The 18,624-nt window shown below is 46.4% G+C and overlaps 1 protein-coding gene across 1 annotated transcript; it reads left to right on the forward strand.

The window, feature by feature from the left end:
* The first annotated feature begins 7,241 nt into the window (after positions 1-7,241).
* Positions 7,242-10,226, forward strand: LOC136472455 (NAC domain-containing protein 43-like). Its single transcript, XM_066470158.1, has 3 exons — positions 7,242-7,730; positions 8,167-8,471; positions 8,932-10,226. Exons 1-3 carry the CDS (start codon positions 7,559-7,561, stop codon positions 9,751-9,753), a joined length of 1,299 nt encoding a protein of 432 aa, XP_066326255.1. The 5' UTR covers positions 7,242-7,558; the 3' UTR covers positions 9,754-10,226.
* Positions 10,227-18,624: the final 8,398 nt, after the last annotated feature.

Here is an 18,624-nt window from a genome sequence, read left to right on the forward strand (position 1 = left end):
GAGCTTGTGGTTTTATAAATAATCAATTGTTAGAAAAAGGATTATGGTTGGCGATAACACAGATGGTTAGTGTCTCTGCATGGTTGGTATGTGCGCGTGCGCGTCCACGGTCCAAACTTGTCCAGCCGGGGTTACTACTATACGTACACACATATCGATATGATCCTGAATTCCTGATGCACACACCATGCATGCAGGTACCCTATATATCACACATGCATAGTCATTGTGACATGATCGACAGTATTTTCTCGGCCCATTTGGGAATTTAATTAATTAGTCACCCATCCTATTTGGTTAACTTAGTTAACCGTCTGCGGTTCATATATAGCTCGATTTTCACCGACGGTTCAGTAAAAATCGTTGGTGTTAATACATCACCGTTGGCTCGAAGTTAGGAAATCTAGGTGCGGTGGCCGTGCAAACCAGGGGTAAGAAGGATTTTTACAACCGGGTTATGTACTGAACAGGCCATGAAAACCTCCTTGGTTTTCATTGCTGGTGTGACACACATATTGACAGTGAATTCTTTTTCTACTCCAGTTTAATCGGCTTGAACGGCCACTACTATGCCACCTCCTAACAAACCGCCGGTGAAAATGGTCTTGTACAAAACCCTACTTCCCCCCTCTTCTTCCTCACACCCTCTCAACATTTTTAACCACCAACTTCCATCATTGTCGGAGCCAGTTTAATCATTGCTCAAGGAGGGCTCCCAATTCTCGAAGGATGCACCTCACATCCTTGTTTTAAGGGCTGGGAACTAGCAACCGTTTAAATTTCTAGCTTGTTCCTATGGATAAATATTACATTTTGGAACTAATAGCCGTTTAAATTTCTAACTCCCAATTGATCATGGAGGCCTATGAATTTTGAAGGTCACACATGACACCAAATTACTCTAAGGTTAGTATGTAGCCTCTAATTTAATTGTTAGCTTGTTTGCTTGGTTATGTTGTTTCCAATATATTGAGATGAATGTGATGGAGAGCCTCTTTAATTTAATTTCTTTATTTTATAGGGACATCTTTACCGAATTGTTCAAGGAGGCTCTCCAGAATTGTGAAGGTTGCAAATCACCAACATTATTGCTCTAATTAAGTTTGGTATCTAGCCACTCATTTAATTATTTATTTTAGCAGGAAAATTTTCATTAAATTGAATAGTTGTTTGGGTGCCATACATTTTTCTCCTCACCCATGCCTGCTCGCCGCCACTATTGTCGATGCACCTAGTATACTGCCCGCTCATCGCCAGCTTTCGAGACACCCCATGCCCTCCAATGTCCTCCTTGATGACCTTGATGCTCGCTTGTTGCTGCCATCCTTTGGGGGTATAGTATAACCCCCGATACCAACAGGGTTGTATATGGGCCGAGCCGCTAGGGGAGGTCCAGCCCACAAGACTGCGCGTGGGCCACGCCACTAGTGGAGGCCTAGCCTACAAGACGACACTGTGCGAAAACACGACACAGGTCGCCGTGCCTCGCAAGACTACGTGAAGATCTCTGGTGATCTAGGAAACCTGCTCGCATATGCTAGATCCCTGTAATATCTGTAACTTCCTATCTTGTAAAACCGATCAGGATAGAAACAATCGATCTGTAACCCTACACCTCGGGCTATATAAGACGGGTAGAGGACCCCCCTCGTTTTGATATCATTTCTCATAATACAATCCACAAAGACACAGAACGTAGGGTATTACGTCAAGCTGATAGCCTGAAGCCTATCTAATCGTTGTCTCTTGTGTTCTGTGTCACCATCCGGTTCCCTCACGCGCTCCTCCACCGATTCATATTCTACCGTGGGCATACCCCTCGGCAGACTGCCTGGACGTATTTCGTCGACACATTCCCAACGGCGCCCCTGCACCCGGTAGCCGCTGCAAGCCGACACCCCATCGCTCGCAACAGCTCCAATGGATGGAGGAGAGCAAGGGAGGAGGAAGCGCAACCGAGTGGAGCTATATGACATATCAAGGACCGGATGAGCCAGCAGGTGTGCTTCTCCAAGCGGCAGAGAAGGCTGCTCAAGAAGGCCCATGAGCACTCCTTGTTGTGTGATGCCAAAGTCACACTCATCATCTTCTCCCCTAACGCCACTCACTACCACCATGTGTTGTCCCCTGACACTGCTCACCGCCATAATGTATTCTCCCTTAACGTTAGTTTGTATAAAGAGTCGTCGGTGATAAGTTTATTATCACAGGCATTTTGTTTAGTGAACCAATGGTGATAATAATAACCTATCAACGCCGGTTTGTTTATCGAACCGGTGGTGATAAACGTGGTTTTCACAGCCGAATTTCACCAACGAGCGGGGTGAACCAGTGGCGAAAGAGAGGAGCTTGGAACCAGTGGGATAAGGCCTGTGTAGTAATGAATATTAAATAAACCGTGCACAGGTTTGCGTTCTCGCTCTAAAAATGAATACAAGTCTAGCTTTTAGATAAGTCGAACTTTTCGAAGTTTGGTCGAGATTGAGTTTATAGGAAAAATATCAACATTTATGCTGGGTTTAATTATGTTTATTGTAAAAATATATTCAGTAATTAATATAATGATATTTATTTGGTATCATAAATATTAATATTTTTATATAAATATGGTCAAATTTAAAATCATTCAGAAGTGAGAATTATATAGTTCTTTTGACGGAGGGAGTACTACATGCATTTATATATAATATATATAGTAACATTCTCGGCCGCTAAAAAATCAGTAAATTTCTTATGCATGCATGATTAATTTGGTAGTACGGTTAATTGTCCCTGCAGAGCGGTTACCGACTAGGAGTAGTACTTTTCCAGAAGAGGTAGCGTGCGTACGTACGTACGTATGCAGAGTGGAGTGGAATCTGAGGTCAATCAGCGGCCGGCGATCGAGTCGAGTCAGCACTGCAATACTACATCGATGGTCACCTCACTGCGGTTACCGGGTACATAGCAGCTATACAGCGCATGCAGGCAGCTTTCGCATCTATCATGCGTCCCCGTCCGGCACCAAACCGGCCTCGATCGACCTCTTGCAATTGCCTGCTTTGCACAACCTCAGCAGCTCTCACACACACAGGCGCATACAACGCTTTCAGTAGCCTGCTGGACGACACTCCTCTCTCTCCCCCCATGCTTTCATGCAATTCCATCCTCATCAACCGTGATTAGGGGATGATTAATTGCCTCTCCATCAAACAATGGCTTTAATTGATCAATTTTGATTCACGGTAGAGATATCGTCGCTCGATCGGTCCCTCTCGGTTGTGCCGTGGTTCATGCATAGAATCGTGTCAGTCAGCGATCACCAACAGTAACATTGAATTATTATCACCTTTCTCTGTGGTATGCATAAGAAAGCAAGATTACCAGTGCACTGCCCCAATTCGTCGCTGATCTCTGATGCTGATGGTTAATGGTGACATTGTTACCTAAACATGACCAACATGATTACGTAGCTAGCTATAGGTTAATTTGATTCTAGTTTAACTTCAGCGAGGAATTACTAGCTACTCATTCAGCATTATTCAGTACTCGCACTCAGAGTCTCAGACACTGACACTGCTCCTTATACATCCATAGTTAATTTTTTTTTGATAAAATAAAATACTAAGAGGTTAGCTTGCCGGTTTAATTAATTTGGCACCCTTGTGTACGTAATCAGCAGAAAAAATTAACACTGGTGCTAGAGAGTTTAGGCCGGTTACTCTTTGACAATTGGATGAATATTACTACAGAATGGACAAATACTGCCAAACCATCACTACAAAGGACAATTTTGAACCGACTATGATAGGTCTAACACAATCCGTTCGTAAGTAATAGGCGAACCACTGTCGGATTTTAAAATCACTCGGGCAGTGATAAGTATCACTGCCAGGTTGTATTACCCTGAATCCTAGACCTGCTTCTATTCAACGTGTTTAACTTTCTATATCCCGATCATGTCTTTGTCCTTATCTTCTCTCTCATTCTCCCCCGGCCTTCTCTCTCCTCCCCTCCCCCCTCCACTCTCCTCGCTGGCGACCCAGCACTGGGCAGAACCGGCGGCAGCCACCGTGTGTGTGGCTCGAGACGGGTGCGGCCAGCAGCCACTGTCCCAGACACGGGGGACGGCCTTGGGTGTTGCGGCAGACACGGTGCTAGGCGCGAGCATGGCCTGCGGCCACACGACCGTGGGCGTGGGCGGCGTTGGTGTTTTCTTTCTTCTCTTTTTCTTTTTTTTTTCTTTCGTGAAATTAGATCTCACTGTCGGTACTGAAAGTCCAAGCCTATCACTGCAAATTTCCCACTATCAGATCAAAATCCAGTAGTGAAGGCCCGTTTGGAACCGATAGTAATTGTCGTCCGTGGAGTAGTGACTCCACTTGAGCAGACTTCACGTTGAGATAAATTTACCGCCGAACAACTCACAACTGCATGACAGATAGTCATCGTTCAGGATATATGTAAAATCGATCGATCGGTTCCGAGTTGTGACATGACATCAAATGAATGTTGAATTACACTGGATGCATGGTATCTGGGCAAAGTGAAATAACAGCACACACTTGAATTTACTGTGTGGATTTTGACCGCTCATGGTTGATAATTGACACCTAAACACCACTGTTTACCTAGCTAGCTAGGTTTCGTTGTAATTCAAGGGATCAGGTATAGCTAGCTTTGATGCTACAACTCGAACACAAGCAATAAAATCAACCATATATGATAAAGGCTAATAATTACATGACACTAGCTAATAACTGCAACACCACACGTCCACACTGTATGAATTTAGTTCTGATCAGCGCAAGTTTTTTTTTTGGATGCAAAATCATCAAAGGGATTTGGCACCCATGCATGATGGGTAACTGAAAGAGATTAGAGATCGAAGAGCGATTTGACAAAGGAAAAACTGGTTACACGTACAGTAGAGCTAATAACTGCATGCCTTGGATTTTCCATGCACGCATGCCTTGGATTTGGACGATGGATGGCTCTAGTTGTGACTTGACCATTCCTGGGTCGCATGCATGCATCACCTTGGCTAGCTAGTACAAAGTAGTGCTTACAAGGAGGAGTATGTGTGTGTGCAGGGCATCTTACTAATACTACTTGATCATGTTAGATGTCATATGCATGCAAAAAAAAACTGAAACAGTAGCTTTGACCAACAAGGACCAGGCCAGGCCAAAATGACAAAAGGACGGGTGTAGTAGATACAAACCCTGAACTCAGGTGGAGGCTTTTTTTGTCTGTTGCTCTCTACATGTGAACAGAGATATGAACTACTACTCTCTATTTTTAAAAAATAAGTTTTTATATTAAGTACATAATTGCTTATATATAATGAAATTTTGTGTGGACACGTACTATATATCATTGTACTTTGATGCGAGTGACAGAGTGACACCAACATTTCCAAGAAACAGAGCTGGTCCATCCAAGGAAGAAGTGTCACCCATTATGCATTGATCAGCATTGTACCCAGCTAGCTAGCTGCTTATTATGCTACTATGCAGAGTTCGTAGCCAGAGGGAGGAGGAGTAACTATCATTATTTGAAGCAACCAGAAAGAGGACACAAATAATAGAGCTGAGATGAATATAGTTTATAAAAAGGACAAGTATACCTCCAGCTCCGTCCATGCATCAGGTTATATAATATTACCACCGATTAGATCATCATCCTGCAGTACAAACAGTACAAATCAAATTGAGCGGCCAGCACATGGGACAAAATAATGATAATAGCCTCAAAAGATTGCAAGGTTAGGCGTGTCAATATACACAACTCATATTATCAAGGGATTTTTTGCAGTCGGTCAAAAGAGAGTTTTGAAGGCGGGCAGGGAGTCCGCCTCCGAAGCAATGCCTGCGTAAATCGTTATTTTTGGAGATGGTCAAATGTTCGCCTTTGAAAATAGATTAAAAATAAAAAAAAAGAACATCGACAAGACCACTGAGCCCATCGACGCACCGCTGCCGCCGCTCGCCGGACCCGAGACCCCGCTGCCGAATTCAGCCATGGCCGCTGCTGAAGAGCCACGGGCACTGTTGAGCCCCTGCCGCTGCCGTCGCGAACACCCTGCACTGCCGCGGAAGAGACCCCCGACGCTGGCACGTGCGGCCCCCGTAGCCGTGGTGCGAGCGCCCCAGCCACCGGGCACGAGCGGCCCGCCCTCGCACCATCATCATTGATCGGAAGAGAGAAGTGCGCGTGTGGAAGAGAGGCAAAGAGGAAGAGAGTTGGACGTGGAACGGGTGGGAGGAGAATGAATGAGCTAGGGTTTCTCAGTTTATATACTTTGAACCCGTTAACGGGCCGAGATGGGCCAAAAACGGATGGGCTTAGCCACGATTAATAGAGCCCGCATCAAAAAATGGCCTTCATTTTCAGAGATTGAGCTCTTAAGAGGCCCACCTCCGTAAATCCATTTTCGGAGATGTGCAATTTTTTACTACTTTCGTAAATCCATTTTAGGAGACGGGCAATTTTTGCCTACCTCCATAAATAAAATGTTTGCCTCTAGTAATGCTCAGGTATTTTAGAAGACGATTGAATTTTGTGACCGCCTCAGTTAATGATTGGATAGTGTCGTGAAATCATTTGTGTAGTAGTGATATATAATTAAGTATATACATATACATATACATATACATATACATATACATATACATATACATATACATATACATATACATATACATATAGAGGTATATATCACTATATATAATGCATGGAAGAAGAGAAATGAAAACCGTTGGCTTGTCCTCTCCCTTTCTCTCTCTTAATTCTACTACTCAGCCCGTACTAGCAAGGATGCACCTTTCCTCTTTGTCTTTCTCTCTGTCCGGCGTCTCTCTCAGGAGTGGGTGGCAAAACTAACCCCACTGCAAGCAGCTCCGGGCTATAGCTGCAGTACACTGACTGACGACCCCTACTAGAAGAAGGGGTAGAGTATAGTGTGTAGAGAGAGAGAAAGAGGTAGCAGCAGCTGCTACAGCAAGCAGAGCTATCTAAGGTAGCTACTCACAGACAGACACAGGGGAGAGAGAGAGAGAAGGGAAGGCAGAGGCGGCCAAGGCAACAGCATGGAAATGGAATGATGGCAATATGATTCATGGATGGATCCATGGACATATGGACGCGATCCCCATCCATCCCCCTAATTTCACTCGGATCCCTCTGCTGCCTTTGCCTTGCTGGGCGTGGGCGGGCGGGCAGCAAAAGTACCCCAACCCCCACTATATAAGTGCGCGCCTTTCCTCCCCTGCCACCAGCTTCTCCTTCCCTTCCCTTCCCTTCTCTTTCCTCATCATCGTCTTCCTCCTCCTCTGGCCTCCTCTTCTTCCTCTCGTCCTCTCCCTCCTAGCTACCACTAGCAGCAGCAGCAGCCGCGGCTCGTCAAGCAAACTAATCTGTGAGTGAGTGTATGTGTGTGTGAGGAGATCGATAATCGATTGATCAATCGAGAAGGAACGAGTTAGAGAGATCGACGCCGGCACACACTAACACCTGCACGGGGAAATTAACAAAGAAAGAAAAAGAAATAGCAAGGAAGAAGATCGTAGTATCAGCAATGAGCATCTCGGTGAACGGGCAGTCGTGCGTGCCGCCGGGGTTCCGGTTCCACCCGACGGAGGAGGAGCTGCTCAACTACTACCTCCGCAAGAAGGTGGCCTCGCAGGAGATCGACCTCGACGTCATCCGCGACGTCGACCTCAACAAGCTCGAGCCATGGGACATCCAAGGTACGGTACTCACTCTCTAGCTGCTGCTACCTTCTAGCAGTGGCAGATCGTGGTCGTGGATCGATCGGATCCATGGGAGCTGGTGACCTGATCATGCATGAACATAGACATGGATCCAACTGCTACTGCACGTACGTACGTACCCATGGACCATGGCTTGTTGCACCACCACCACCACCACCTGCACCGTCGACTACAGCTGCCATGTGCCATGGGCTGGCAGCTGGGCAGAGCTAGAGCTTGCTGAATTTTGTAGTACGAATTGTGCGGTTTATTATGCTTGACCTGGAGGTGAATGCAACTGCCTAGCTAAATAGCTAGTCCCATGCATGTAGATGTAGCCTGTTCGTTCATCGACAAACTAATAAACGATCAAGAATTGCGTGGTAACAAGTCGTCGTCCATGGTGCTGATCGAACTGCGTGCGATTTTGCAGAGAAATGCAAGATCGGGTCGGGCCCCCAGAACGACTGGTACTTCTTCAGCCACAAGGACAAGAAGTACCCGACGGGGACGCGCACGAACCGCGCCACGGCAGCCGGATTCTGGAAGGCCACCGGCCGCGACAAGGCCATCTACAACGCCGTCAAGCGCTTCGGCATGCGCAAGACGCTCGTCTTCTACAAGGGCCGCGCGCCGCACGGCCAGAAATCCGACTGGATTATGCACGAGTACCGCCTCGACGACCCTGCTGCTGCCGGCTCCGGCGATGCCGCCGCCGCCGCCTACGCTGCCACCACGGTAAGCAAGCAAACATCCATGATCGATCGCCCACCCCTGCATCCAGCTCGATCAGATCTTCCTTCCTTCCCCTAGCTAACATAATTGTCTATGTTAATCTCTGCACCAATTCACGTACGCCACCATTAATTATTGCCTGCCGTAAGAAACAATTATATGGCGGTGGTGGTGCAATCATACGAGTACGGCTGACCGCCTTGATTTGATCCAGCTCCAGCCTGCCGTAAGAAAAAAAATTATTTTTTTTCTTCGTTTTTGACTCTTGTTTGATTGATTGACGAGGAGAGAAGAAGAAGAGAAAGAGGGTAGTACGGTGGTGGAGAGAGCAGTAGGCTATAGGGAAGGCAGTAATTATTATTAAACTTTGCCATGTGCTTCCTATGCCCCAAAAGGTAGAAATAATTAACATTGCTGCCCTGCTTTATCTCGTCGGCGGCGGCGGCGATGTCGTGGTGAACAGGTCGCCGCTGCTGCGTCGTCGGACGGCGGGCAGGAGGACGGGTGGGTGGTGTGCAGGCTGTTCAAGAAGAAGCACCACCACAAGGAGTCATCAGGCGGAGGCGGGGGCAGCAAGCACGGCAGTAACAACGAGCACGGGCACGGCGGCGGCAAGGGTGCGGCGGCTGCTGCGGCTGCGGCAGCGGCGCACCAGCACCAGCACCACGGTGGGCTGCAGTACTCCTCCAGCGACGACGCGCTGGACCAGATCCTGCATTACATGAGCAGGTCCTGCAAGCAGGAGCACGAGCTGCTGTCGCCGCAGCCGCCGCCGGGGCGGGCGGCGTCCAGGTACCTCCGGCCCATCGAGACCGTGCTGGGCGGGCACGGGTTCATGAAGCTGCCCCCGCTCGAGAGCCCGTCCGCGGCCGCGGCGGCGCTGACAACGCCGCTGCAGCACGCCGTCTCAGGCGACGCCACCGCCGCAGCCGGGGTCGTCGTCGACGACCTCCTCGGCGTCCACCGCGCCGGCGGGATCGGGATCACGGACTGGGCCATGATGGACCGGTTGGTGGCGTCGCACCTGAACGGGCAGGCGCCGAACGACGTCGCGCCCGCCGCGGACCACCTCGGCAGCTGCTTCGACGACGCCACCGGCGCCGACGACGCGGACGACGCCAGCCTCGCCTTCTACTCTGCCGCCGCTAACCGGCTGCTCGGCTCCGCCGCCGGCTCCAGCGGCGCTGGCAGCGACGACGACCTGTGGAGCTTCACGCGGTCCTCGGCTTCGGCAGCGGCGGCGGCCGCCACGTCGACGGAGCGGCTGAGCCACGTGTCACTGTAGACGCGGGGGCGCCCGGCCGTTCGTCGTCGTCGTCACCTTACTATGTACGTACGTCGTCGTAAGCACCTTCGTGATGACATGGCCAGCATGCCCCTGGTACAGTAGTAAAGAAGAGACAACAACAACAGCAACAAGGAGAAGAGAGAGAGAAAATAAAAGAAAGATCTCTAGAGAGAGAGAGAGAGAGAGATTTCAAAGGTGATTAGAGTGATGAGAGAGAGTGAAAGGAGATGGAAAGAATGGCCGATAGTAAAAGCTGCTGGCAGTAAGTTGGAGTGGCACTGTCACTCAAACGCCACATGATCTCGCTCCTCCTTCTCGATCTCGATCTCGATCTCGATCTCATCATCAGCCCTGTTTAATTAACCCCGACCCCCGATTGTTGTTGTTATATTATAATCACAACATTTACTAGCAGATGTTACTCATATGATTAGATTGATACTACATCTATCACTGTTACTAGTATTCAATTGCTCATTTGAATTAGGAGAGGGAGATGACAGAGACAGCATGGCATGGCAGGGGTGATATGGTAATTTGCTAGCAGGCATGCACACTGCTCTTACTACGTGCGTACGTACGTACTCTGGGTGTGTGCATGGTACGGTGGTTGGTGTGTCCGTAGGTGCTACACATGTGCATCCTTTTTCATTAATTCCCAAGACGTGGATATATATATATATATATATATATTTCTCCGGTGCCTCTCTCTCTGTTATTTGTATGAATATGAATGATACCCGTGCATTTGTCCGTGGCTGCCTGCTGCATCAATTTCCATCGGTGAGGTAACCAACTATTGGCCATTTTTTGCCAGCTTTTTTTTTGACAATTGAGGAAGTTTTATATATTTTCTGAATAGATTAATTCTAGAGTTATTTTAAGTTAAATGTTTTTGTGTTTAATTTAATTGAATTTATACAAAAGATCGAGCATAAATGTTTTAAAATATATTTTATGATGCACCTAATGATGCTAATTTGATTTCATAAACATTGGTGCTCTTTTCTATATATTTGGTTGAATTCAAAAAAAAGTTTTACTTAAATCAACATTGGAAATTAAATTATTCACAGACGGAAGGAGTAATTTACGACAAATTTTTTACCCTTCGATCCATGTGAAGCTTGTGCGTGAAACGAAGGTAGGTGGATAGCTATAGCTAATTACTATAGGTGGTAGCAGTAGATCACCTCGGCACCCACAAGTTAGTCATAGGACTATACTCACACATGGGCGGTGGGGAGAAGCGCTAAAACAGCCTCGGCCCGATCCTATCACCGAGCCATTAATTTTGATTGCCTTATTTGCGTTGAATGCATGCATATAAGCCCTCTAATTACAAATGTAATAGGTCATCTCGTTTAGGCACAACGGGAGAACGTAGATTTGCCGAGTGCCAAAAATCGGGCACTCGGCGAAGCCATTCTTTGCCGAGTGCCGGACCGGGTGACACTCGGCAAAAAGTGGTTTTGCAGAGTGCCACAGAGTGCCCGGCACTCGGCAAAGAGCGGCACTCGGTAAAGAGTGGCACTCGGTAAAAAAAATGGCACTTGACGGCCGAGCCCGCCCACGCCGTCAAATTTTTTTTTAAAATTCTTTGCTGAGTGCCGGCGTTGCCACTCGGCAAAGAGGGCCTTTGCCGAGTGCCAAGGCCCTGCACTCAGTAAAGATCCCTTCTTTGCCAAGTGCCACTTCCTGACACTCGGCAAATGACGACCTCTTTGCCGAGTGCCAGGGCCGGCACTCGGCAAAAAAAAAATTTGGTTTTTTTGACCCATTTTTTGTGAGGCCTTCCCACATTATTTAAAACTCCATGTTCAAATTTGGGACAATTTTGACTTTTTTTGCTATATTTTGTTAGTTTTTTTGTTTCGTTGAATTTTATGGAATATTTCAAATTTGAACTGCAGGTGCATGGAATAATCGAATTTGGTCATTCAAAAAATGATATTCATGATATTTGGTGTATGTTGAGGCCGTATCCAGGAACTCATATGAAATTTTGAGCATCTTGTTGACGTAACATGACGAGGTACCTGCGGGAAAAGTGTATTTAAATTATAAAATCCGAACGAAGTCCGAAAATGACAAAACTTGTCGGGGCGTCGTGTTATCGCATGTAGAGTCTATGGTAAAAAATTGAGAAGGTTTCGAGCAAGTTGCGACGTCGGATGCCTAAAACCCAGACATCTCAACAGGCACTCGGCAAAGAGCCCGCCTCCAGTAGTGAGGCCAGTCTTAATGAAGGTTTCATGAGAGTTGCATAGGCATTAAATAAACTGATATGGTATAGTACATATTAATGAAGACAGCATACCTGCAAAAAAAAATGAAGACAATAAATATGATAAAAATTTTATAGGATGAAATGAGTTTCACGAGTATAAAACTTGTATACACTATTTCAAACACATTGGAATCTTGGAAACAATGACATGGAACTCCCATTAAGACTCACCGTAAGACACTGGCATGGTCTTCAACGTGACACTTTGACATGATTTTTATTAAAATATACTACCTCTGCAAAACAATGATGCAACTACAAGTTATGTTTTAAATCAAATTATCTTAATATAGATTTGACACAGTTTATATAAAATATAATTAACATTTATGACTCCAAATAGATATATTATGAAAATGTTTTCCATGAGGGCTCTCATGATACTTCATTGGCATGTTAAATATTTTTAGATTTTTGTAAATATTTGATCAAATTTGAGATAATTTGGACTTAGAATATTCTACCTAGAGTTGCATTCTTTTTGTTATGAAATTACTTTCCTTGATAAATGTGATAATGTTAGCAATTTTTTGTGACTATGTAACATTTCATATATATTAATGGTCTAATATAAGTTTTTAAAAAACTCGACTAAACAGAATAGAATCATACAGTGACCAACATTTGGGGGGAGGGGGCGTAAGTGTCTATTAACGGCATGTAGTTACATTGATCAATTCTCTTCTTCAAGTGTCTGAGAAAAATGTACCGTATCTTCTTCAAGTAGCCAAAGATGGGCAAAACTTGGAAGTGATTTTGGTTGCATCAAGTCTTTGTAATGTGGAAATCATGTTCATCTTCCACGAGCCCTTTTTTATATAAATAAACCAAACAATTCCTATCCAAGTTAATTTTACATCTTTTTATGGTGGCCAAATCATCTTTGATTCTTAGAAAGAAAAGCATGAATTTTATGTATGTATCCCTTTTCACTAATCTCACGAATTTAAATTCGTTGTGAAGGAAATAATTAAATTGACTTATGTAAGCCCTTTCCATGACAACTTGGGTTACTCTCTAGTCTCTACTACTACCATGGTTTGTGTTGTCTAGCATGTTGATTTGATCACTACTATAAAATTGATTTTTAGGACACAACTAGTTTTATTAACAAAGGTGGTAAAAAATGTATATGTCTTCCAAAATACCTAATGGTTTTTAGAGACGAGGGCTTTTTCATGGAGACAACCAAAGAATGCCCGTATCTCAAAATTGATTTATAGAGATGGACCTATTAGCCACCCACCAAACCCTTAGTCCTCCTCATCTCCGCCCGTTAAGTCCTAGCCACCCACCAAACCCTAAGTCCTCCTCATATCCGTCCTCGAGTGCACCCTCTCCTATACCTCCTCACCTTCACGAGACCTAACATCCTTCCTCTCCTCTCTAGTCCCTTCACTTCTCCCTCATGCTCATGTTATTCAACGTAAAGATGAGTAAACAGCCGCCCGGCCCAGCACAGCACAGGACCGTGCCAAGCATGGCCCGACCAGGCATGTCACGACAAGGCCCGGTGTGTGAAAGCTCTAGTTTGGTTTTGGTGAATTGATGAAACCCTAAGTGCTAACCTAGTTTATCTAAGTGATCATGAGATAGGTATCACTATTACAAGTGGTGAAGCAAATGAAGATCATGATGATGGTGTGACCATGGTGATGATCAAGTGTTTGGACTTGGAAAATAAGAAAGAGAAAAACCAAAAGCTCAAGGCAAAGGTGAAACTTGATAGGAGCTTTTTGGTTTGGTGATCGAGATACTTAGTAAGTGTGATCACATTTAGGATCGATAGCCATACTATTAAGAGGGGTGAAACTCGTATCGAAATGCGGTTATCAAAGTGCCACTAGATGCTCTAACTCATTGCATATGCATTTAGATCTAGTCGAGAGCTAACACCCTTGAAAATGTTTGTGAAAATATGCTAACACACATGCACAAGGTGATACACTTGGTGTTTCGCACATTTAACCAAGGGTAAAGAAGTTGGAGTTGAAAAGGAGTTAGTCGCGCTAGTCACAAGGTGACCGGACGCATCCGGTATTTTACCCAAGCTTGGGCTTATGTTGCAGAAGTGACCGGACACGTCCGGCATCGGTACCGGACGAGTCCGGTATTTGGACCTAAGGTGAGCGACTAAAGCAGAGGTGACTGAACTCTAGCATGCGTCCATTAAGTGGCGATCTAACGTGTCCGGTCATGCTCTAGACCTCTCGGTGTAGTTTTTCGACGTGACCGGACGCTCAGTACTTCGAGTGACCTGACGCTGAGCGTCGCGTCCGGTCAGGGGGGGCTGCGGGCATGATGGTGTGTGACTTGACGCCGGGTGTGTTTGGTCGATTGTACCGGACGCGTTCGATCACGTTCGAGAAGCTCTGGGAGCTCTCTGGACTTGACCTGACGCTGCCTCTCCTGCGTTCGATCACTTTCTAATGGTACGTCCGATCAGTTGTGTCAGAGTGTGATAGAGAGAGAGAGAGAGAGATAGAGAGAGAGAGAGAGCCGTTGGGGCGCTAATGGCTAACTCATTTGAAGGGGACACATGGCTCTCGTGGTGTGACCGGACGCTGCGACCGAACACGTTCGGTCGCCACATCGAATGTGTCCGGTCAGTGCGCACACAACCCAATCAGGGAGCCAATGGCTCTATTATTTTGGGGTGTCTATAAAAAGTGTTTGGCCGGCTCTAGCTCATTCTCTTGGTTGTTTGCATTAACATAGAAACCTTGTGAGCTTAGCCAAAGTCCTCCCACTCATCTCCATCATTGATTCATCATCTTAGTGAGATTAGGAGTGAATCCAAGTGCACTGCTTGAGTGATTACATCTAGAGGCACTTGGTTTTCGTGTTTTGCTGTGGGATTTGCTTGTTACTCTTGGTGGTTGCCGCCACCTAGATGGCTTAGAGCAGCGAGGATCATCGAGCGGAGGAAGATGCTTGTCTTCGGCTCTGATCGTGGTGATTGCGAGGGGTTCTTGACCTTTCCCCGACGGAGAGCCAAAAGGTACTCTAGCGGATTGCTCGTGGCTTGTGTGATCCTCATCTTGTGTTGGTTGTGTGGCACCATATTGAGGGTTTGGCGTGTGATGCCAATTAGTGCGTGAACCTCTAAGTGAGTGAATCGCCACAACGAGGACTAGCTTGTTGGCAAGCAAGTGAACCTCTGTAAAAAATCTTATGTCACCTTGTCCGAGGATTTCTTGGTATTCATTGATTGATTGTGGTTGATTGGCTCCATCATATTGTGGTTGGTTCTATCCTCGACACGGTGGCATAATCATTACATCCCCTACCTTGCATTTACATTTCTAGTGTTGCTTCGCTCTTTAGTGTAATTAGTTTTGAGAGCAAGCTTGTGTCGGGTCTAGTGGTTAGTGTGGCTCTTTAGTTAGCCTTTGAGAGCACACTAACTTAGTGTAGTGACAGCCAATGTGTGCTTAGAGATTATAGTCACTAGAATTGCGGAAGGTGGCTTACATTTTTAGTAGGCTAGCACAACACTCGCTTCACCATTTAATTATCTAACATCTTTGCTAAGTGTTGTTGTAGAAATTTTTAATAGACTATTCACCCCCCTCTAGCCATTAGGACCTTTCAACGTGCCACCAGGCCATGCCACCCAGTCCTTCGTAACTGGCCGACGGCCCAGGAACGGTCCTCCGAGCCAATTTCCGTGTCGTGCCAACCTGATGAGCATGACCTCTCGAGCAGGCCAGGCCAGCCCGACGCCCATGCTGTCGCTGCCACTACGGCTTCGGCCTCGCCATCTACAAGGGAGTGTCCATCGTCAGAGGCATTGGCGTCGAGGAAGGAGGCCGTGACTGTTGCACTGTGGGGGAGAGGGATCGATGTAGCGGGACGGGGAAGGAGGCGACGACCTGCGTGCTCCACGTGGCCATAGCCAGAAGCGAACGCGCGACCTCCATCCACTGGGTGCGATCGCCGTCGGTCTGCCTAGCCAAGCCGTCACCGCAACCATCGTGCGCTCACCTCTGCCTGCCTCTCCCAGCCATCTCCATGGAGGAGGAACGAGGTCTGGTGGATTGAGATTTGAGAGAGAGCGAGATTGGGGGAGGACAGAGGAGCGACTCCGTGAGACGAGGGAAGGGGTCACGAGGATATATAGGGTTATGGGGAATAGAGACCTAGGCCTTTAGCAGGCCATGACAAGCACCGGGCCTTTCACTATTTTATGGGCCATGCTGTGCCGCCACCACCGGCACCTAGATGATACTTTGTGGAACTGCAGGATTAATTTCTTTTGGCATGAATCTTAACCTATCTCACTATTTACTTTAGTTAAAAAAATGTTTTTTTGCTTTTACCATAGCATTAGCACGGGTATGCTACTATAATAACTAATCATCCATTTGTTGGCATGATTGCCCTAGAAAGGACACCAATTAGCACCAAGAGGAAGGGAGATTACCGTTGTGCTTTTTGCGGGGCTAACTGCGTACAGAACAATGCAAGTGGGCAAGTGGCAACCTCATTCAACTGCAAGTAGAGAATCTTTAGATCTTTTTTATCTTATATATATAAGTTCCTCTGTTGTATTAAGGTGCATAGCCTCTACCAAGCTTGTGTGTTTGTGTGGCCTAACAAGCTCCGTGCAAACATAAAACACCCCTTCAGAAACACATCTTTCCTTTAATTTTTTAGGTAGCCAAAATAACTGTAGTATTATTGACATAGTAGAATGCCTGTGCTAATGATACGACGACATTTAGTGATGTATTTAAAAATAACAAAAAGATTATGCTTCATATTCAAGAATAAAATGGTAATTTTAAGATTCATGCAAAAAGAAATGAAACTTGGTACTACATTGTTGGATACACAACCATTTTCAATTTCTTTCTACAAATATATTTCATGAAGTTAACATACCACACAAAAAGATTTGATTCAGCACTCATTGAGTGTAAAATTTGGAACTGCAACCCAACCATGACCACTGAATGGGCACACCTGCAATAGTAATATGAATGGATTAAAGTCATACCTACAACTGCAATATTAATATTGTTACTAGTAACAGCAAATGTAGCTGATCACCATGCAGAGCGGGTCTAGCCACACCCGCGGCGGGTCCGTCCACACCCACGGCTGCGCGCAGCAGCAAGGCATGCTGGGAGACGACGACGCTCTGCGCATCAGGCGACCTTGGGGTGGATCATATCCAGGCCTTTGGAAGGCGGATCCAGCGGAGACCGCAATGGCAGCAACCCAGCCACCACGCAGAGCCGGCCCGGCCGCACCCTAAACCATAGTCAAGCAACCATAGTCCGGAACTTTCTGAACAAATGATGGACCAAAATCATCGACATCAGATCGTGATTCAGCATTTGATGTATCACTTAACATGCCCTGCCACTGAAAGAGGCCAATATAGTAGTAGTTTAGAACAAGAATCCAGAAAAGCAATCAACTTCTTGCAATACTACTAATTATGAAGGCTGTAATTTTAGAATATTACTTTCATCTGTTCCAACCGAAAGGAGGAGTTGCTTTATTTCTTCCCCCTCAGAAACATGTTTGATTTCCCTCACGCATCCAGCTTCCAAATTGTGGATCAGCTACAAATAATATAAACAAGGACAACATCTAGATAAACTATTTTTAGGTATACACAAAATAGTAAATGTCACCTTCAATATCTAAGGATCATTCCACCGTCCGAACTTGAGAAGAAGAAATTCTATTAATCATTTAGAGCTTCTCCCATTACGCTTGATTAGACATCGAGTATGCCAACAGCAGGCTGCATAATAATCAAATCGAAGTTGCAGAATAACACCAGCTTGTCGTTGGTTATCCATAGCAAAAAAAAAAATCTCGAGATCCAATCTGCCCTTCGATCAAACAAGGAAGGAGAATCAAAATTGGCAAGATGGCAGGACGCCGAGAAAACAGAAACAAAATTTTCTACCAGAGCAAAAACCGTCGCGTCGTAGGCGGCCGGCAGTAGACGTGGGTGGGCAGCAGGGTTCCTCGGCCGGTCATGGTCGCCGCCAACGCCCCTGTCCGTCGCGCGCGTGATGCCGCGTCTAGGCCGTAGGTGCAGCCCGTCAGCGTCGGCGTCGTCCTTGGCGATGTCGCGTTCAGGCCTGCAATCTACGCGTTGCCGTCGATGTGGCCGGCCGGAAGTAGCCGTGAGCGGCCAGCAGGGTTCCTTGGCCGGCGATAGCGGCCTGGTTGGCGGCATCGGCGGCGCATTTGTTTTTTTTTTCATTTTTTCCGTGATAGGAGGGTTCGATCGTGGGTGGTTCTACGGTAGACGCGCGTTGAAGCCTTGCGGTGCCACGCGTTGAAGCCTGATTTGATACAAACAACCATGGCCACATGATTGGGTTGAAGCCTCTCACGGTGATTTGTAGCCCTTGATTTTAATAAAGACGATTTTCTGGGTGCAATTTCTTTGGTGCATATGGTTGGAACCACTCAGCAGGGGACGTTTTTTGGGTGGACCTAGTATAGTTTGGATTGGTCCCTTATAGTAGAGATTAGCCCCCCCCCCCCCCCCCCCCCCCCCCCCCCCCCCCCCCCCCCACCTAATCTACCGCTAGGTAGTCTCGTTT

This window comes from Miscanthus floridulus, chromosome 8, assembly GCF_019320115.1.
Source record: "Miscanthus floridulus cultivar M001 chromosome 8, ASM1932011v1, whole genome shotgun sequence".
NCBI classification, from domain to species: Eukaryota; Viridiplantae; Streptophyta; class Magnoliopsida; order Poales; family Poaceae; genus Miscanthus; species Miscanthus floridulus.

Bases quoted from the DNA above. Each gene is read 5' to 3' on its own strand.
- LOC136472455 (XM_066470158.1), top strand. From the start codon at position 7,559: ATGAGCATCTCGGTGAACGGGCAGTCGTGCGTGCCGCCGGGGTTCCGG. The intron at 7,731-8,166 runs GTACGGTACTCA...GCGATTTTGCAG, and splicing joins CGAGCCATGGGACATCCAAG to AGAAATGCAAGATCGGGTCG. The intron at 8,472-8,931 runs GTAAGCAAGCAA...CGTGGTGAACAG, and splicing joins CCGCCTACGCTGCCACCACG to GTCGCCGCTGCTGCGTCGTC.